Source organism: Canis aureus, chromosome 29 (assembly GCF_053574225.1).
Source record: "Canis aureus isolate CA01 chromosome 29, VMU_Caureus_v.1.0, whole genome shotgun sequence".
Taxonomy (NCBI): domain Eukaryota; kingdom Metazoa; phylum Chordata; class Mammalia; order Carnivora; family Canidae; genus Canis; species Canis aureus.
The window spans coordinates 25,541,529-25,557,581 of record NC_135639.1 but is presented as its reverse complement, the minus strand read 5'-3'; the positions used below and the strand labels follow the sequence as shown (position 1 = coordinate 25,557,581).

General features: G+C 44.3%; 1 protein-coding gene across 2 annotated transcripts in view; it reads left to right on the top strand.

Moving 5' to 3' along the window:
- Positions 1 to 16,053, top strand: part of PDCD11 (programmed cell death 11) — a 44,513-nt gene that overhangs the window by 17,540 nt on the left and 10,920 nt on the right. For both annotated transcript variants that reach the window (XM_077877780.1, XM_077877781.1), the window contains exons 12-24: positions 716 to 862; positions 2,537 to 2,788; positions 3,372 to 3,506; positions 4,046 to 4,240; positions 5,123 to 5,293; positions 6,341 to 6,560; positions 7,534 to 7,683; positions 8,101 to 8,216; positions 9,164 to 9,705; positions 10,587 to 10,649; positions 13,852 to 13,960; positions 15,635 to 15,724; positions 15,907 to 16,009. In XM_077877780.1, the coding sequence (XP_077733906.1) occupies positions 716 to 862; positions 2,537 to 2,788; positions 3,372 to 3,506; positions 4,046 to 4,240; positions 5,123 to 5,293; positions 6,341 to 6,560; positions 7,534 to 7,683; positions 8,101 to 8,216; positions 9,164 to 9,705; positions 10,587 to 10,649; positions 13,852 to 13,960; positions 15,635 to 15,724; positions 15,907 to 16,009 (2,293 nt within the window). The remainder of the gene's footprint in view (positions 1 to 715; positions 863 to 2,536; positions 2,789 to 3,371; positions 3,507 to 4,045; positions 4,241 to 5,122; positions 5,294 to 6,340; positions 6,561 to 7,533; positions 7,684 to 8,100; positions 8,217 to 9,163; positions 9,706 to 10,586; positions 10,650 to 13,851; positions 13,961 to 15,634; positions 15,725 to 15,906; positions 16,010 to 16,053) is intronic.

Below are 16,053 nucleotides of genomic sequence, written 5' to 3'. Positions count from 1 at the left end.
GGCCTGCTTCTCCCTCTGCCTGTGTCTGTGCCCCTCTCTGTCTCTCTCATAAATTAATTAATTAAAAAAAAGAAGTTGTGTGGTAATTGAACTCCTGGGGTGTTAGTAAGAAGTCACTTGCAGTTGCCTCGCCTGTCCAACTGTTTATTTTTATTTTTATTTTATTTTATTTTTTATTTTATTTTATTTTATTTTATTTTTTTATTTTATTTGTTTTATTATTTTAAGATTTTATTTATTTAAGAGACACAGAGAGAGAGAGGCAGAGACACAGGCAGAGGGAGAAGCAGGCTCCATGCAGGGAGCCCAACACAGGACTCGATCCCAGGTCTCCAGGATTATGCCCTGGGCCAAAGGTGGTGCTAAACCGTTGAGCTGCCCGGGCTGCCCATGTCCATCCATTTAACCCCCAGTTGAGCAGATCTCTTTTGTAGAGTTTGTTCCTTAGGAGACATAGTCCCCTCCTTCAGAGAATGTGCTTGTGAAGTAGACAGAACATACTCCCACAAAAAGATGTGACGGTACCCGTTAACAAACTAGATTGCATTCAAGTCAGTGTGTGTGGTGTGTGCTTTACCCCATGACATTTGGGCTAATAGGCAATCAGCTTGGGAAGCTAAGTTTCAAAAGAGAGATATGACCTGCTTTGTTGTAAGAGGTAGAGGAAAAAAGCCATTCTTGAGGAATGATGGCTACTTTTCTTTGTACTTCCTAGGGCACAGTGCTGACCATAGAGCCATATGGGATGCTGGTGAAGGTGGGTGAGCAAATCAGAGGCTTGATACCTCCCATGCACCTGGCTGACATCCTGATAAAGAATCCAGAGAAGAAGTACCACATTGGGGATGAGGTCAAGTGCCGGGTGAGCCTCCTGAAGGGTCTCATTGGGGTTTAGACCAGATGGGAAAAAAGCAGTGCTTCTCAGATAAAGTTTCTACCCTTTTTCACAAAATGACCGTATAACATCTCTGGTGCTATGTCTGGCATTGAGAAGAGAAAACTGATCTCTGCCCTTTAGAGTTGCATGATATGATTGAGAGTTAAAATATTCATACATGAAGTGAGCAAGTCACTGTGTGACCTTTTGTCACATGGTTTGGTTCAGGTTATATGCTATGATCATATCTCAAAGGCGAGGTGAGGGTGGGCTGGGCCAGCAAGAATCATTGATGATATCTGGGCAGCTGGATAGCTGAGTTGGTTAAGTATCTGCCTTCAGCTCAAGTCATAATCTCAGAGTCCTGGGATCTAGTCCCACATTGGGCTCCTTGCTCAATGAGGAGTCTGCTTCTTGCTCTTCCTCTCCCTCTGCTCATGTTCAAAAAAAAAAAATTGATATTAATAGCAACCACCATGTAAAATGTATTTTGTGCCTGGGCCCATGACATGCACTATGTCATTTCATCCTTAAAATGACCCCATAAAGTACTGTTATCCTCATTTTACAGGTGGGGAAATTAAAGCTTAGGAAAGTGAAGTCACATAGCTTGCCCCAAATCACACAGCTGATAAATAAACGGCAGAACCAGTTTTCATATTCAGGTCTCTGTGACAATAATGACTTCTACATTTCTGGCAGAGGTGGCACTTGAACTAGAAAGGATTTGAGGAGGAGCAAGGGTTGTATCAGGCACAGAAATGTCCAAACCAAGCTGCCAAACCTTGAGTGGTTTATAATAAAACTTTGAATCCCAAGAGAAGCTTCACAGAGTTGTGAAATTTAAATGTGAAACACGGGGGATCCCTGGGTGGCTCAAGCGGTTTAGCGCCTGCCTTCGGCCCAGGGCGTAATCCTGAAGTCCTGGGATCGAGTCCCACATCGGGCTCCCTGCGTGGAGCCTGCTTCTCCCTCTGCCTGCGTCTCTACCTCTCTCTCTCTCTCTCTCTGTGTTTCATGAATAAATAAGTAAATAAAATATTTTAAAAAAATAAATGTGAAACACAGTGCTTAATATAGGGCCTGGTGTGTGGGCACTCACAGTGTGCGATTTTCTTTTCATTTTATTTCATTATTGAGTCAAAAAAGATATTGACCACCCATTGGTGCATAATTTTATAGCAGTGGAATCAGGAAGTTTAGATATAAAGGAACTTGTCTACCCTCAAGGAGATGGATGAGAGGGATGAGAGATGGTTGGATCTCTCAGTCTTAGTTTATAGCTAACACATAACAGTCCCGAGGTGGTAAATTGGCTCATTTTTCATTCTGTTATGCAAGTTGCATGTGGTCTGGGAGGGAGCTGAGGCACTATTGAAGTAACTGACAGGACTGTGGAGGTGCAGTGAGGCAGTGAGGATTACACAGGCCCAGGAGGGAACGTGCAGGAGGAAGTACAGTTGAAGTAGGTGGATACTCCCCAGATGGTCATCCCTCAGGGAATGGGGAGGATCCACAGCTGAGAGTATTCTCAGAGGGCGAGAGATAACAGATTCTTAGGAAGTGGCCGTGGCCTTCGGGTTCACAGGTTGCAGAAGCCAGTCCATTGGCTCTCTTGACAATGGGTGACTTGATAACAACCATTATCTTTCCCCCTAGGTTTTGCTTTGTGATCCTGAAGCCAAAAAGCTAATGATGACCCTGAAGAAAACCCTGATTGAGTCTAAACTGCCTGCCATTACCTGCTATGCTGATGCCAAGCCTGGTCTGCAGACGCACGGCTTCATCCTCCGGGTCAAGGACTATGGGTGCATTGTGAAGTTCTACAACGATGTGCAGGGACTGGTGCCCAAGCATGAGCTCAGTGCCGAGTATGTCCCTGACCCAGAGAGGGTCTTTTACACTGGCCAGGTAACCCTTTCCTTGGACAGGCCCATAGCCTTGTGACCCTATGAACATAGACTTGAAAAGAGGAGTAGTGGGGGGACTACTTTTCAAGGGAGAAGGAAGGAGCACATAGGCAGTGGGCTTGAGCCAGCTAAGTGAAGGAGATGTGGAAAAGAGCCAAGAGAAACCCTCAGGAGGGTTCAGCAGAAACTGGCAAACTTAAGAGGCCTGAGCCCATAACCTGGAAGAAATAAATTAGTCTTTCCCTAAAACAAACATACTGGTGTCCCTCACATCAGAATTGTTCTGAGGTTACTGTCACCACAAGGTGGCAGTGCCATAAAACTAGTCAGTCTGAATCTATCTAGGAAAAATAATATTTTAAAATTTGGTGTTGTACCATAAATTTATTCACGTTTTCTTTTCAGCCAGAGGGCTGACTTGGGGGAATTCTGTGTATCTTTCAGTACATTTCTTTCCACTGCCTTCTGATCTAATCCCAGGTCTTAGCACATCTCCCTCTGCATTACTTGTGCAAGGCAGCTCTCTCCAGGGCCTGACCAGTCTGCTGGGAAGAGTTAGCCAGGCAAATGTGGTTTCTCACTAGGTGGTGAAGGTTGTAGTGCTGAACTGTGAGCCGTCCAAAGAGAGGATGCTTTTGTCCTTCAAGCTGTTGGGTGATCCAAAGAAAGAGCATACGGGACACAGTCAGAAGAAAAGAAGAGCCATTAGTGTTGGACAGGTACCTGGACTTCTCCAAACAAGCTATTTTAGTTTATGCAGTAGAAAGTAGGTTGCCAGTGACATGGACACTGGGACCCATGGAGGGAAAGATCAAGGTAGCTAGATAAGATTCTGGGGCCAGAGAGAATTGAGGGTCTTGAAAGAGGGTTCTTTTGGTGTGTCAGAGCAAATGGAAGCTGTCTAGGAAAAAGCGCCATCCTTGTATGGCTTTTCAGCAGTGTACTACTGTTCTCATTCCTCTCTGGTCTCCAGGACCAGCCTGCAAGACTGCCTTTCCCCTGGGACTTGGTGGGTGGAGTGACTTGGGAGAAGAGCCATGTGAGCACACAGTTGGGTCCTGGAGGGTGTGTGAATGCCTGCAGGGTCTTTGAGGGCAGTGGTGTGGGGTGTGGAAGAAAGCTACTTCTCTGATCTTGACCTCTCAATGATCCCTGGGGTGGGAACTTGATGCCTCTAATCTCCACCTGAGCCAGATGTGGTTGCTGTCTGCTCAAGACAAATACTATTTTTTTTTTTTGTCTTTCTCTTCCTGAGTAGTTGGTGGATGTGAAGGTTTTAGAGAAGACCAAAGATGGGCTGGAAGTGTCTGTCCTGCCCCATAACATCCCTGCTTTCCTCCCCACACCTCATCTCTCGGACCACGTCGCCAATGGCCCTCTGTTGTATCACTGGCTCCAGGCTGGCGACACCCTTCACAGAGTACTTTGTCTGAGCCAGAGTGAGGGACGTGTTGTATCCTTTACTGGTATCTGGTGAGCTACGGGCCCTTTGGGGAAGACTCTAGGTTCAGCTCTGCTCTTAATTGGAAACTCCATGGGAAAGAGGCAGTCATTTGACTTTAGAAATACCACCATAAAATCAGACCAGACCTGTTCTTTCCCTTTCTTCCTCTGGTGGAATGAGGCTGAAGTCCTATCAGCAGATGCTGATGCAGAGTAGGAGTCCAGGATGTTGGAGTAGAGGCAGTGTGGCCTGCCAGGTCCAGCAGAATATTGCTTTCTCAGACACTCAGTCCTTGCCCCTTGAGCTGAAACAATTAATAAGGTAGCCTCTGTCCTTCCTACCCCCACCCCCACCTACCTGCCGGCCCCCATGGGGGCTCAGAGTATTCCCTTTGGTCTTGGTGTGCACACTTCGAAGGAGAACACTGCCTCTTTTGTCACAGAATGTAAAATAAAATCTCACTAGAGTGAAGATAGAGGAGGTGAGATAGGGTGGATTAGTATGAAGATTGTGGAGGATCCTGTCATGGTCAGTCCAACTGCCAAACCACAAAGATGAGCCAGTCCCTTTTTGGTCCTCTTCAGTAATCTGGAGATAAATTAATAAGGAAAGGAAGAACACTGGTTCTTAAACTTGAATGTGTGTCAGAATCACCTGGAGGCCTTATTCACACAGCTTGCTGGGCCCCACCCCTAGAGTTTGTAATTCAGTAGGTATAGGACAGTGCTTAGGAATTTGTATTTCTGACAAGTTCCAGGTGATGTTAATGCTGCTGGTCTGCACGCTTAGAGTGTCTTTGTAGCAGCAGAGCCTGTAGAGTAGAAAAAGGAATTGGAGAGATGAATATTTCATCTGCCCTTTCTGGAATGTTCCTTGATGAAGTGCCATTAGCTCCTTTGTAGGAAGCCAGCTTTGGTCTCCACAGTGGAGGGTGGCCAGGATCCTAAGAACTTCGCAGAAATCCATCCTGGGATGCTGCTCATCGGTTTTGTGAAGAGCATCAAGGACTATGGTGTGTTTGTCCAGTTCCCGTCAGGTCTCAGTGGACTGGCCCCTAAAGCTGTAAGTTCAGCTCTATGCATGAGAGCCTTCGGGGAGAGATATTAGGAGCCTGAGGGTGAGAAGGAGCAGGATATCTTAATCCCTTGCAAGATTTTCAGGGACAAGGCAAAAAGGAGTCTGCATGAGGAGAATGGGCCTGAGATTCTTGCCCAGCCATGTGTCCTGGAGGAAGTGGCATCTTTACTTCACAGTACAGCATTGGGTAGGTGGGCAGGGACTGTGAAGACTTTAGTGAACTTATACTCTCAGCAAGTATAGACATGGAAGTTAATTTTGCTGAGCAGCTGAGTAAAAGTTTTGCAACCTCCTAGGGTTTTTGAAGTGTCATGGTACTGGAATACCTTTGAAAGGATCCCCTCCACCACGATGTCATCGAATTCATAAACTTTTCAGACGCAAAAAGTCTTAATGACCCCATAGTTGAATGCCTCATGCTGCTGACTAAACAGACCCAGAGTCGAGAGGACTCTTAGCGAAGTCAGTGTTAAGACAGTGGATGAGCAAATGGCCTGTAGTTTATTTATAAATACTTCTTCCTTTCCACAATTTTGTCTCCCTGATATATTCCCTGAGTGGATGTCATAGCGAAGTCAGTGTAAAACGGTGGATGAGCAAATGGCCTGTAGTTTATTTATAAATACTTCTTCTCTTCCATAGTTTTGTTTCCCTGACATATTTCCTGGGTGGATGTCATTTACATCCCCTGTCAGGACAAGTTTAAAAATGAGAGAAGAGGGGAAACCTATGGAAATATGCATAGGACAGGCCAGAGGGTTACCATCCAGGGTTAGAGACATGGATGGCTTGTTCTTCTCACTTGCCAATGATGTGCCTCCTTGGGTGGGTGCCCTCTAGAAGTCTGGGTTGGACAGCCAGGGCCTCATATAGTTTTCTGGAAGGGGATTAGAGAGAGCTGTGTTCAGAGAGGGCTGAGGGGTTTTCCTGGCTTCCATCTCTCTCCACTCCTCCCTCACATCCTTTTCTGGGGCCATTAATTAAGTTGCCTTGGTAGAGACTTAATGTCTTTATTTTCTGCCCACTTGTTAGATCATGAGTGACAAGTTTGTGACTTCTACAAGTGACCACTTTGTTGAGGGGCAGACAGTGGTTGCAAAGGTGACCAACGTGGATGAGGAGAAGCAGCGCATGCTGCTCTCGCTGCGTCTGTCAGACTGCGGTCTGGGGGACCTGGCTACCACCAGCCTCCTCCTCCTCAGCCAGTGCCTGGAAGAGCGGCAGGGTGTGCGCAGCCTCATGAGCAACCGAGGTGGGGACATAGGGGTGGAGGGTGAGGGTCGGGTGGGGAGTGTCTGTTGTAAATCATACGTGTCTCTTCCAATAAGTTGTTGGGTTTCCCAGATAAAAGCAATTTTAAAAAACAAAAATTAAACTTTTTTTTTTTTTTAAAGATTTATTTACTTATTTTAGAGAGAAAGAAAGAGCACACGAGTGGGAGGGGCAGAAGGAGAGAGCGTCTCAAACAAGCTTTGTGGTCAATTTGATCTCACGACCCTGAAATCACAATCTGAGCCGAAACTAAGAATCTGATACTTACCGACTGTGCCACCCAGGCACCTACCCTTTTTAATGGGAGTATAACCAGTATAAAGTGCCTAAATCATTTAGGGTACAGTCTAGTAAATGTTTATGAAACGAATGCCTTTGTTTAACTACTACCTAGATTCAGATAAAGATCATTACTAGCATTCCAGAGGTCCCCCTTGTACTATCTTCCAGACCAAAATCAAAATTCCTTTTAGTTCTGTGACCTCAGGTTTGTATTTGTTGTGAATCCATTCGCCTCTTCACTTGTTCTTTTATTCAGCAAATACCTGGTAGATGATAGAATGGAACAGGGACCTGCTAGAAGTCTATGAGGGGTTATTCTGTTGGATCTTCCTAAGTTTTGAACCATCAGGTAGGATTATTGAAATCTTGATGGGATTTGGGAATACGAAGCTTGAGAAGGTAGATTCCAAGCAGAAGCAACGAAAATTCAGAAACCAAAGGGAAGTGTGTGTTTGTGGTATTTGTTGGGTATTTTCATAAATTATGACCAGGTAGGATTAGCAGAGGCACAGGTTTCTCTCCCTGCGATAGGAGTGTTCATGGGTATCTACCCTCCAGTGCTTTTTACCTTCCCAGTGGTCTGTTGTTCTCTGTAACAGCACATTTCCAAAGGAAAAGAATGGTGAGTATTGTTTGTCTGTTAATCCCCATTTCCTTCGGGTCTCTGGCAGACTCTGTGTTGATCCAGACGCTGGCTGAGATGACCCCAGGGATGGTCCTTGACCTAGAGGTACAGGAGGTGTTGGAGGATGGCTCTGTGGTGTTCAGTGAGGGCCCAGTGTCTGGCCTGGTCCTGAGGGCCAGCAAATATCATCGAGCAGGTAAGCACTTCTGTCTCGCCCCTCATGGTTTGTGGGGGAAATTCTTTGCTAACTGTTCCCACACTTGAATACAGAATTTCCAAATACATAGTGTAGAGGAGCTGATTCAGTAGAAAATTTTGGCATCCCTGTCTTGTGTTCATGTAAATCAAGATAACTGACAGCAAGCTACAGAAGGTTTAAGTGTAAATCCTTTTATAATTGGGTAAATCTAGATTTTTGTATATCATGTTGCGTAAATTAAGGCACACCTGAAACTTGAATTATGGGAGGTAGACTTTTGTTTTTTCCTAGCCCAGATAGACCCAGGACAGACGTCCTCTTTTTTGTGGCCAAGGGGCTTGTGGGGCTCTTGGAGAGATGCTTTCTTCCCTCTTCCACAAGGATGCTCATGTTGTGTTTGGTTCTGCACTGCAGGGCAAGAAGTGGAGCCTGGGCAGAAAAAGAAAGTTGTCATCCTAAATGTTGATATGTTGAAGTTGGAAGTACATGTTTCCCTTTGTCACGATTTGGTGAATAGAAAACCTAAAAAGGTAAGCTTGTGATGACTCCATTCCTGTGATTTCAAAGGCATTACACAGCTCTTCAGCCCCACACACTTTGCTCAGGGGTTCTAATGCAAATGCCTGTGGATAAGGTGATCGTATACCTGGATTTTTGTGGGTTGTTGTTCCACTTCTCGTCTTGGTGTGGTTATTTTTTTTTATTATTTTTTTTATTTTTAAAGATTTTATTTATTTATTGAGACAGAGAGAGAGAAAGAGAGAGAGGCAGAGACACAGGCAGACGGAGAAACAGGCTCCACGCAGGGTGCCGGACATGGGACTCGATCCTGGGTCTCCAGAATCACAACCCGGGCTGCAGGCGGCACCAAACCGCTGCGCCACCGGGGCTGCCCTCTTGGTGAGGTTATTAATGGCATTGACTTTCACTCTGATACCAGTGATAAATTGTGTGGTCACCCTGTCTTCAGGGCCGGGTAGATAATGTAAATGAGTGAAGTGCACATGGCCAGCCCACAAGGAGGCAGAGAGGATTCAGGTCCATCTACTCCTTGCCAGGTGGGAATATCTGCATCTAGTGTTGCTGAGCCTAATTTTTAAGAGAAGGCAGGATTTGATTTTTATTTTTATTTTTTTTATAAACGTGGGAAATGTTGGAAATTTTGTCTTTTAAGACCTGTGACCCAAACAACACATGCCTATGTGTAGTTCTCTCCTCTAGGCTGCTCATCCACACCCATCCAAAACAAAAGCTAAGTCCCAGGGATTCTGGTGTGGTGCCTTGAGTTTAGTCAGGTCACATCAGTGACAGGAGGAGAAGCTAGCTCGAGGGAGTGAAAGCTAGTCTGTTACAACTCATACTAGCCCTGGGTCTCCTGGACTCAGAGCACTTTCCCAGCCCTGCCTGCCCAGTGGGTGATGACCAAACACTTGTGCCTTATAAGAAGTGGGGATGTTGGGTTTTTTCTGTTTTCCAGCTGAAGAAAGGCAGTGAGCACCAAGCAATTGTGCAGCACTTGGAGGAGTCCTTTGCTGTCGCCTCCTTGGTAGAGACTGGCCACCTGGCAGCTTTCTCCCTGACCTCTCACCTCAATGACACCTTCCGCTTTGACTCAGAGAAGTTGCAAGTGGGACAGGGTGTCTCCCTAACCCTCAAGACCACAGAACCAGGAATGACTGGTTTTCTTTTGGCCGTTGAGGGGCCAGCTGCTAAGAGGACTGTGAGACAGACCCGGAAGGACTCTGAGACAGTTGATGAAGATGAGGAAGCAGATCCAGCTCTGGTTGTGGGGGCTGTAAAGAAGCACACCCTATCCATTGGGGACATGGTCACAGGCACTGTCAAGTCTATTAAGCCCACCCACGTGGTTGTGACCCTGGAAGATGGCATCATTGGCTGTATTCATGCCTCCCACATTCTAGATGATGTTCCAGTGGGCACATCTCCTACTGCCAAGTTGAAAGTTGGGAGGACAGTCACTGCCCGAGTGATTGGTGGGAGAGATATGAAGACGTTCAAGTATGGAGGCTTCAGGAGATGGGCTGGTTTTGGGGGGAGATTGTAGTAATCGTGGGAGAAGGAATGGGCACTGAGGCAAGCTCTAAAAAGTTGTTCATGAATTGGATTTTCTTCTAGTTAAGAGAAATGTTCACCAAAGGAATCCTTTTACTTTTTCCTGGTTTTTAAAAAAATAGCATCTGGTGTAGTGGTTAAAACTGTTAGTTTAAAGTGAGAGAGACCTGGGTTTGCATTCCAGATTTGCCACTTAAAATTGTGTGACCATGACTTAGGTAGTTACTTAACTCTGAGTTTTGTTTTCCTAATTTGTAAAGTGAGAGTACGGGTGGTTAGTACCTTTTTTGCAGAGTTTGAGGGAATATCTGGTATGCAGTGTGCCTAGCAGGTTGCCTGACACAGTTATTGCTCAGTATACATCAGAGGTTATTGTAATCCATCCTCCACTGCATACCTTAATCATACTCCTTTTCTTTAAATCTGCTTGCAATATTGTTATTGTAGCAGAAATCTTTGCTATAGTAAAAAAAAGCAAAATAATTAAGTCTATAATTTGCATACTAATTTCAGTAGCGACTCTTTCTAGACCTGTTTTCTAACTTTCAGATCATAGTGAAAGAGTTGGAGAATATAGTCTGGAAGGAAAATTCTGCTCAGGGTTTTTTAATGAGAAAATACTAGAAGATCAGATGAGCCAGATCCTCAACATTTACTACAGAGAATGAGAGGAAGCCCTCAGGCCTGACAAATTACCAGTGGGCAGAATGGCAGTGGAGCAGGTGGCTTTTAAGCTTGGTTTTGTGGGTATAGAGAGAAAATCTGATCACCAGAGAATGGCAGTATGGAGAATAAGAGAAATGATTTGGCCTTATTTCTTTCTCCAGGTTTCTTCCAATAAGTCATCCCAGATTTATTCGAACCATTCCGGAGCTGAGTGTCCGGCCAAGGTGAGGGGAACCCCAGCAGCATGGTCTCATGGAAAGACTGTGGAGTTTAGAGTCAGGAACCTGAGTTCTAGTCTAGATTTTGCCGGTGTTTTGACTTCTTGTGCCTCTCTCTGTCCAGGTTGTCTTTTTTCTCTAATAAGGAAATTTTATCTGGCTCTGATAGGGCTAGTTGAAGGGATTTTATGAAACTTAATGTAAAAGCTGTAATTAGAGATTAAAAGGCTGATTACAGTTCTGTTTGTCAGCATGTAACAAAAGAAACATTTTTGCTCTCAACCCAATTTTCTAGGACTCAGTAATTCCAAAAATAAACAACATACAGCCAAGAAAATGCCCATTCTTTGAGTGTAGAGACTACTTCTTGGTGACTGGAATTTTTTTTTTTTTTAAGATCTTTTATTTATTTATTCATGAGAAACACACACATAGAGAGAGGCAGAGACACAGGCAGAGAGAGAAGCAGGCTCCACGCAAGGAGCCCGATGTGGGATCCGAACCCAGGAATCTGGGATTATGCCCTGAGCCAAAGGCAGGTGCTAAACCACAGAGCCACTCAGGTGTCCCTTTTTTTTTTTTTTTTTTTTTAAAGATTTTATTTATTCATTCATGAGAGACAGAGAGAGAGAGAGAGGCAGAGACACAGGCAGAAGGAGAAGCAGGCTCCATGCAGGAAGCCCAACGTGGGACTCGATCCCGGGTCTCCAGGATCAGGCCCTGGACCAAAGGTGGCGCTAAACCGCTGAGCCACCCGGGCTGCCCCCTACCCCCTTTTTAAGGATGACTGGAATTTTAGGTCATGTTTTAGTGGATTTCATAGAGGGATGTTCAGTGAGGGATTATATATAGAGGAAAATTAGTTTGTTTAGTGTTGGATCCAGTATGGGATCATTTTTTTCAGAGGATCTTAAGCATTTTGATTCATGGGCCTATTTCTGCTTCTTCCATTAAAAACCCAGCCTCTTGAAGTTAATAAGTCATCAATGCGTGAAGCTAGATATCTATGACTGAGAGAGTGGCCCTTTAGAGTCAGCAGTGGGATCCTCCAGGTTAAGTCTTTAGTGCCTAGGGTTATAAGGAAAGGGCCTCTTAAGTGACTTTTAGGGGGTAAGGTTTTTTGTTTGTTTGTTTTTAATGGTAGTTAACATACAGTGTTATATTAATTTCAGGTGTACAACATAGTGATTGGGCAGATCTGTACGCTCTGCTCACCATAGTATAGCTCCCATCTGTTACCATAAATGCTCTTACAGTACCATTGACTATATTCCCTATGCTGTACTATCATCCTTGTGACTTACTCATTCCATACCTGGAAGGCTGTATCTCCCACTCCCCTTCACCCATTTTGCCCATCTCACCACCTGCTTTCTCTCTGGCGACCATCAGTTCTCTGCATTTGTGGGTCTATTTCTGCTCACTGTGGTATTGATGTGTATTTCTCTGATGGCTAGTGATGTGAAGTACTTTGTCCTATGCTTACTGTTTTTTTTTTTTTTTTTTTTTTTAAGAGAAGGAGAAGTCAGAGGGGCAGAGGGAGAGAGAGAATCTTGCAGGCTGTACGCCCAGTGCTAGAACCCAACTCAGGCTCAGTTTCATGACCCTAAGATCATGACTTGAGCTGAAATTGAGAGTTGGACACTTAACTGGCTCAGCTACCCGGGCTCTCTGCTTTTGGTCATTCTTTTTTTTTTAAAGATTTTATTTATTTGTTCATGAGAGACACACACAGAGAGAGGCAGAGACACAGGGAGAGGGAGAGAGAAACAGGCTCCATGCAGGGAGCCCGACGTGGGACTCGATCCTGAGTCTCTAGGATCACGCCCTGGGTTGAAGGCAATGCTAAACCACTAAGCCACCAGGGCTGCCCGTGTGTATGTGTTTTAAGAAATAACATTTTACACGTTTCCTTCCCTAGGCTTCTCTCTCTACCCTCAGAAGATGAATTACCCATTATTCATTTGATATATATCCAGCTCTTTCATAACTTTGTTTATATATATATATATATATATGTATGTACTTATATATGTACAAAATGATTGTGTAGTTTTCAAGCTTAACATAAATGGCATGCTGTACTTAATGTTTGCAACTTGTTTTTCTCAAAATTTTGTTTTTGAGATCTGTTTTTGTGCCTATAGTTAAAATAGTAGTCCGTTATATGAATGTGCCCAACTGTATATATTCTCCAACTCATGGAGGACGTTTAAGATTGTTTCCAGTTTTTCTTTTTTATAAATAATGCCAAAGGGAACATCTTGAACTTGTTCCTCTATGCATCTATGTAAGGATTTACGTAGGGTAGATTTACTGGAATATAAGGTACATGCATTTTTTTTTTAAGATTTTATTTATTTATTCATGAGAGACACAGAGAGAGAGAGAGAGGCAGGAGACACAGGCAGAGGGAGAAGCAGGCTCCATGCAGGGAGCCTGATGTGGGACTCGATCCCCGGACTCCAGGATCACACCTTGGGCCAAAGCAGGCGCTAAACCACTGAGCCACCCAGGGATCCCCGGTACATGGATTTTTAACTTTACTAGTGTATGAAGGTTTCCATTTCTCTATTTACCAGTGCTTGCTATTATATGCTACAGTTTACCAACATTGTACCATTTTATTATTGAGCTTGAGTTTGTTTTAGACATCAACTTCAATTGGTAAGCTGGGCTGGGAGTCTATAATTGCTTTGAAGTGATTTGTGACTGAAAACCACATCCCCTTGTTGCTTTTCTGAGGAGAAAAAGTGATAATGGCAAGGTAGCATAGGGGACAGAGCCCTGGATTTTTGAGTCAGAGCCCTGACTTCAACTCCTGATTTAATAGCATAAAATTAATACCTGCCTCATTTACACATGAGATTATTGTCACATTCAGCAAGAGACTACAGTTCTGCAAACTAAAAAGCAATAGCTAAAGTATTACAAAAGAAGTAAAAACAATTTTGTTTCCTTAGTTTGTAAAGATTATCGTAGTTACCTACTTTATAGCTTGTTCATACCTAGGTAAATGAAATGGAAGAGATTGGCTCTCATGCAGGTATTTTGAACATTGCCCTTGGAGGAGAGAAGTGGGCATGTGGGAGGTATGCATGAATGAGGGGGCTACAGTCAATCCATGGCCATGTAGGGGAGGTGATTTCAAGCTAGAAACCTTACCCCAGAGGTTGGCATACTCTTTCCGTTGCTTTTCTGCAAACAGTGAGCTGGAGAAAGATGGCTGCACTGCTCTCAACACTCACTCTTCTAGCCACTTGGAGAAGATTAAACAGTACCAGGCTGGGCAGACTTTGATTTGCTTCTTGAAGAAGGTGAGTAGTGCACACCTGCAGTGTGAAGCCAGTCTTCTTTCAGAAGAAAAGGGGGAGAAGCTGGAGACAAGGGCCATTAGCACTAAGCATTTGAGTCTGTTTGCTACCCTGTTGGTTTGTGGGAGACCAGAAGCCTAATTGAGGAGCTAAAATTATAACTCACGAAACAATTGGCAACTCACAGTTCAACATATTTATAGATTAATTGTACAAAAGGGACAGAAAAAAAATATAGAGGAAGATTTAAAGTAAATGTGTTACTGGATTCTAGATTCTTGTCATACATCAAGTTCAGGTGCAGTGCACACAGAGTAATAGTACCTGCATGTCAGATTATATGTTCTAGCCTCCAGCGGAGCAGGAGTTCAAGAAAGGGAAGAGATCAGTGAAAACTGCACTGGTTGGAATATATCAGAGAGAAAGTTGGGTTGGGCTTGACCTTGAGAAATAGTTCCTCATCACTGCTGCTGGATTCTTTTTCCATAAGCATCTGGCTGAGCATGTCACTGATTGATGCTTGATTCCTTTGGTTACCTATTGTCTCTAGGTGAGTTTCATAAACCCCTGATGCCTTGGAGTGGCATTTAAGGCTCTTCAGAAGTGACCTCATACACTTTGTGTACCAGTCACCCTGAGAACCTCCTCTATTTCCCTTCTTGTTTTTATTTCTGTACTCGGAGTGCTCTATTCCTACAACCCTTTACGGCCCAGCATAGGTATTCCCTTCATATTTCTAGTTCTATGTATTCCCATAGCATATTGTATTTCCACTGCTCTGGTTATTTGCATACTTGTTTGACTTTGTAGACTGTAACCTTGGATGTAGGGTTTGGCTTTTATTTATGTCTCTCATGAATTAAATAAACAAAATCTTAAAAAAAAAAAAAAAAAGATGTTGAACCCTGGAGATGATTAACCATCACTGGGCACAGCTGAGCTTGGAAGGGTCTACAGAGGTCAGTGGGATTGCTCCTGCTGCTTGAGGACATCTCTGAGTTCATTTTTGCCTCCTGATTAGCTGAGGCACCAGGAGGGTTACGTGGGCGGCTAGCCTAGCAAAGGCTCCAAACTAGACTCTGATGTCTGTAAGAAGTGGAGATTGGGCAGGGGCAGTGGGAGACAGGCGGGTGGATTCCTGTCCCTTGGGAACATGTAGGATTAGGGCCTCTTCAACCCTGTGATTTTTAGGAGAGTCTCTGTTTTATTTTATTTTATATTTTTTAATTTTTTTAAAGATTTTATTTATTTATTCATGAGAGACACAGAGAGACAGAGACACAGGCAGAGGGAGAAGCAGGCTCCATGCAAGGAGCCTGATGCGGGACTTGATCCCGGGACTCCAGGATCACGCCCTGGGCCAAAGGCAGGTGCTAAACCACTGAGCCACCCAGGGATCCCCTATTTTTTAATTTTTTAAAAAGACTTTATTTATTCATGAGAGACAGAGAGAGAGAGAGAGAGAGAGAGGCAGACACACAGGCAGAGGGAGAAGCAGCCTCCATGCAGGGAGCCTGATGCGGGACTTGATCCTGGGATCCCAGGAACACGCCCTGGGCGGAAGGCAGGTGCTAAACTGCTGAGCCACCCAGGGATCCCGAGTCTCTGTTTTAATGAAGGGAAACGGAAATGTTTATATCTATCCCATTTAATTTCTCTTCCTGTTTCTTTCTCCAGTACAATGTGGTTAAGAAATGGCTTGAGGTGGAGATTGCTCCAGATATCCGGGGCAGGATTCCCTTGTTGCTTACTTCTCTCAGCTTCAAGGTCAGTGTGCTCAGAATTCCTGGAGAGGACTCAGTGTGTGGTGTGTTTGCAGTGGGTATAAGAAACCATGTACTTTCTCAGGGATTGGTTTGGGATATACTTGGTATAAAGACTTCAGTGATAATTTTGGATAAATGACAGACCTTTCTTCAAATGTTAAAAGAATTCTCTTGTCCTTCTAGGTTCTGAAACATCCAGATAAGAAGTTCCGGATTGGCCAGGCCCTGAAGGCTACTGTGGTTGGCCCAGATTCGTCCAAAGCCTTCTTATGTCTCTCACTTATAGGTGTGGTGATGAAATGCTGCCTGGTCAGGAAAGGGAGAGGGTAG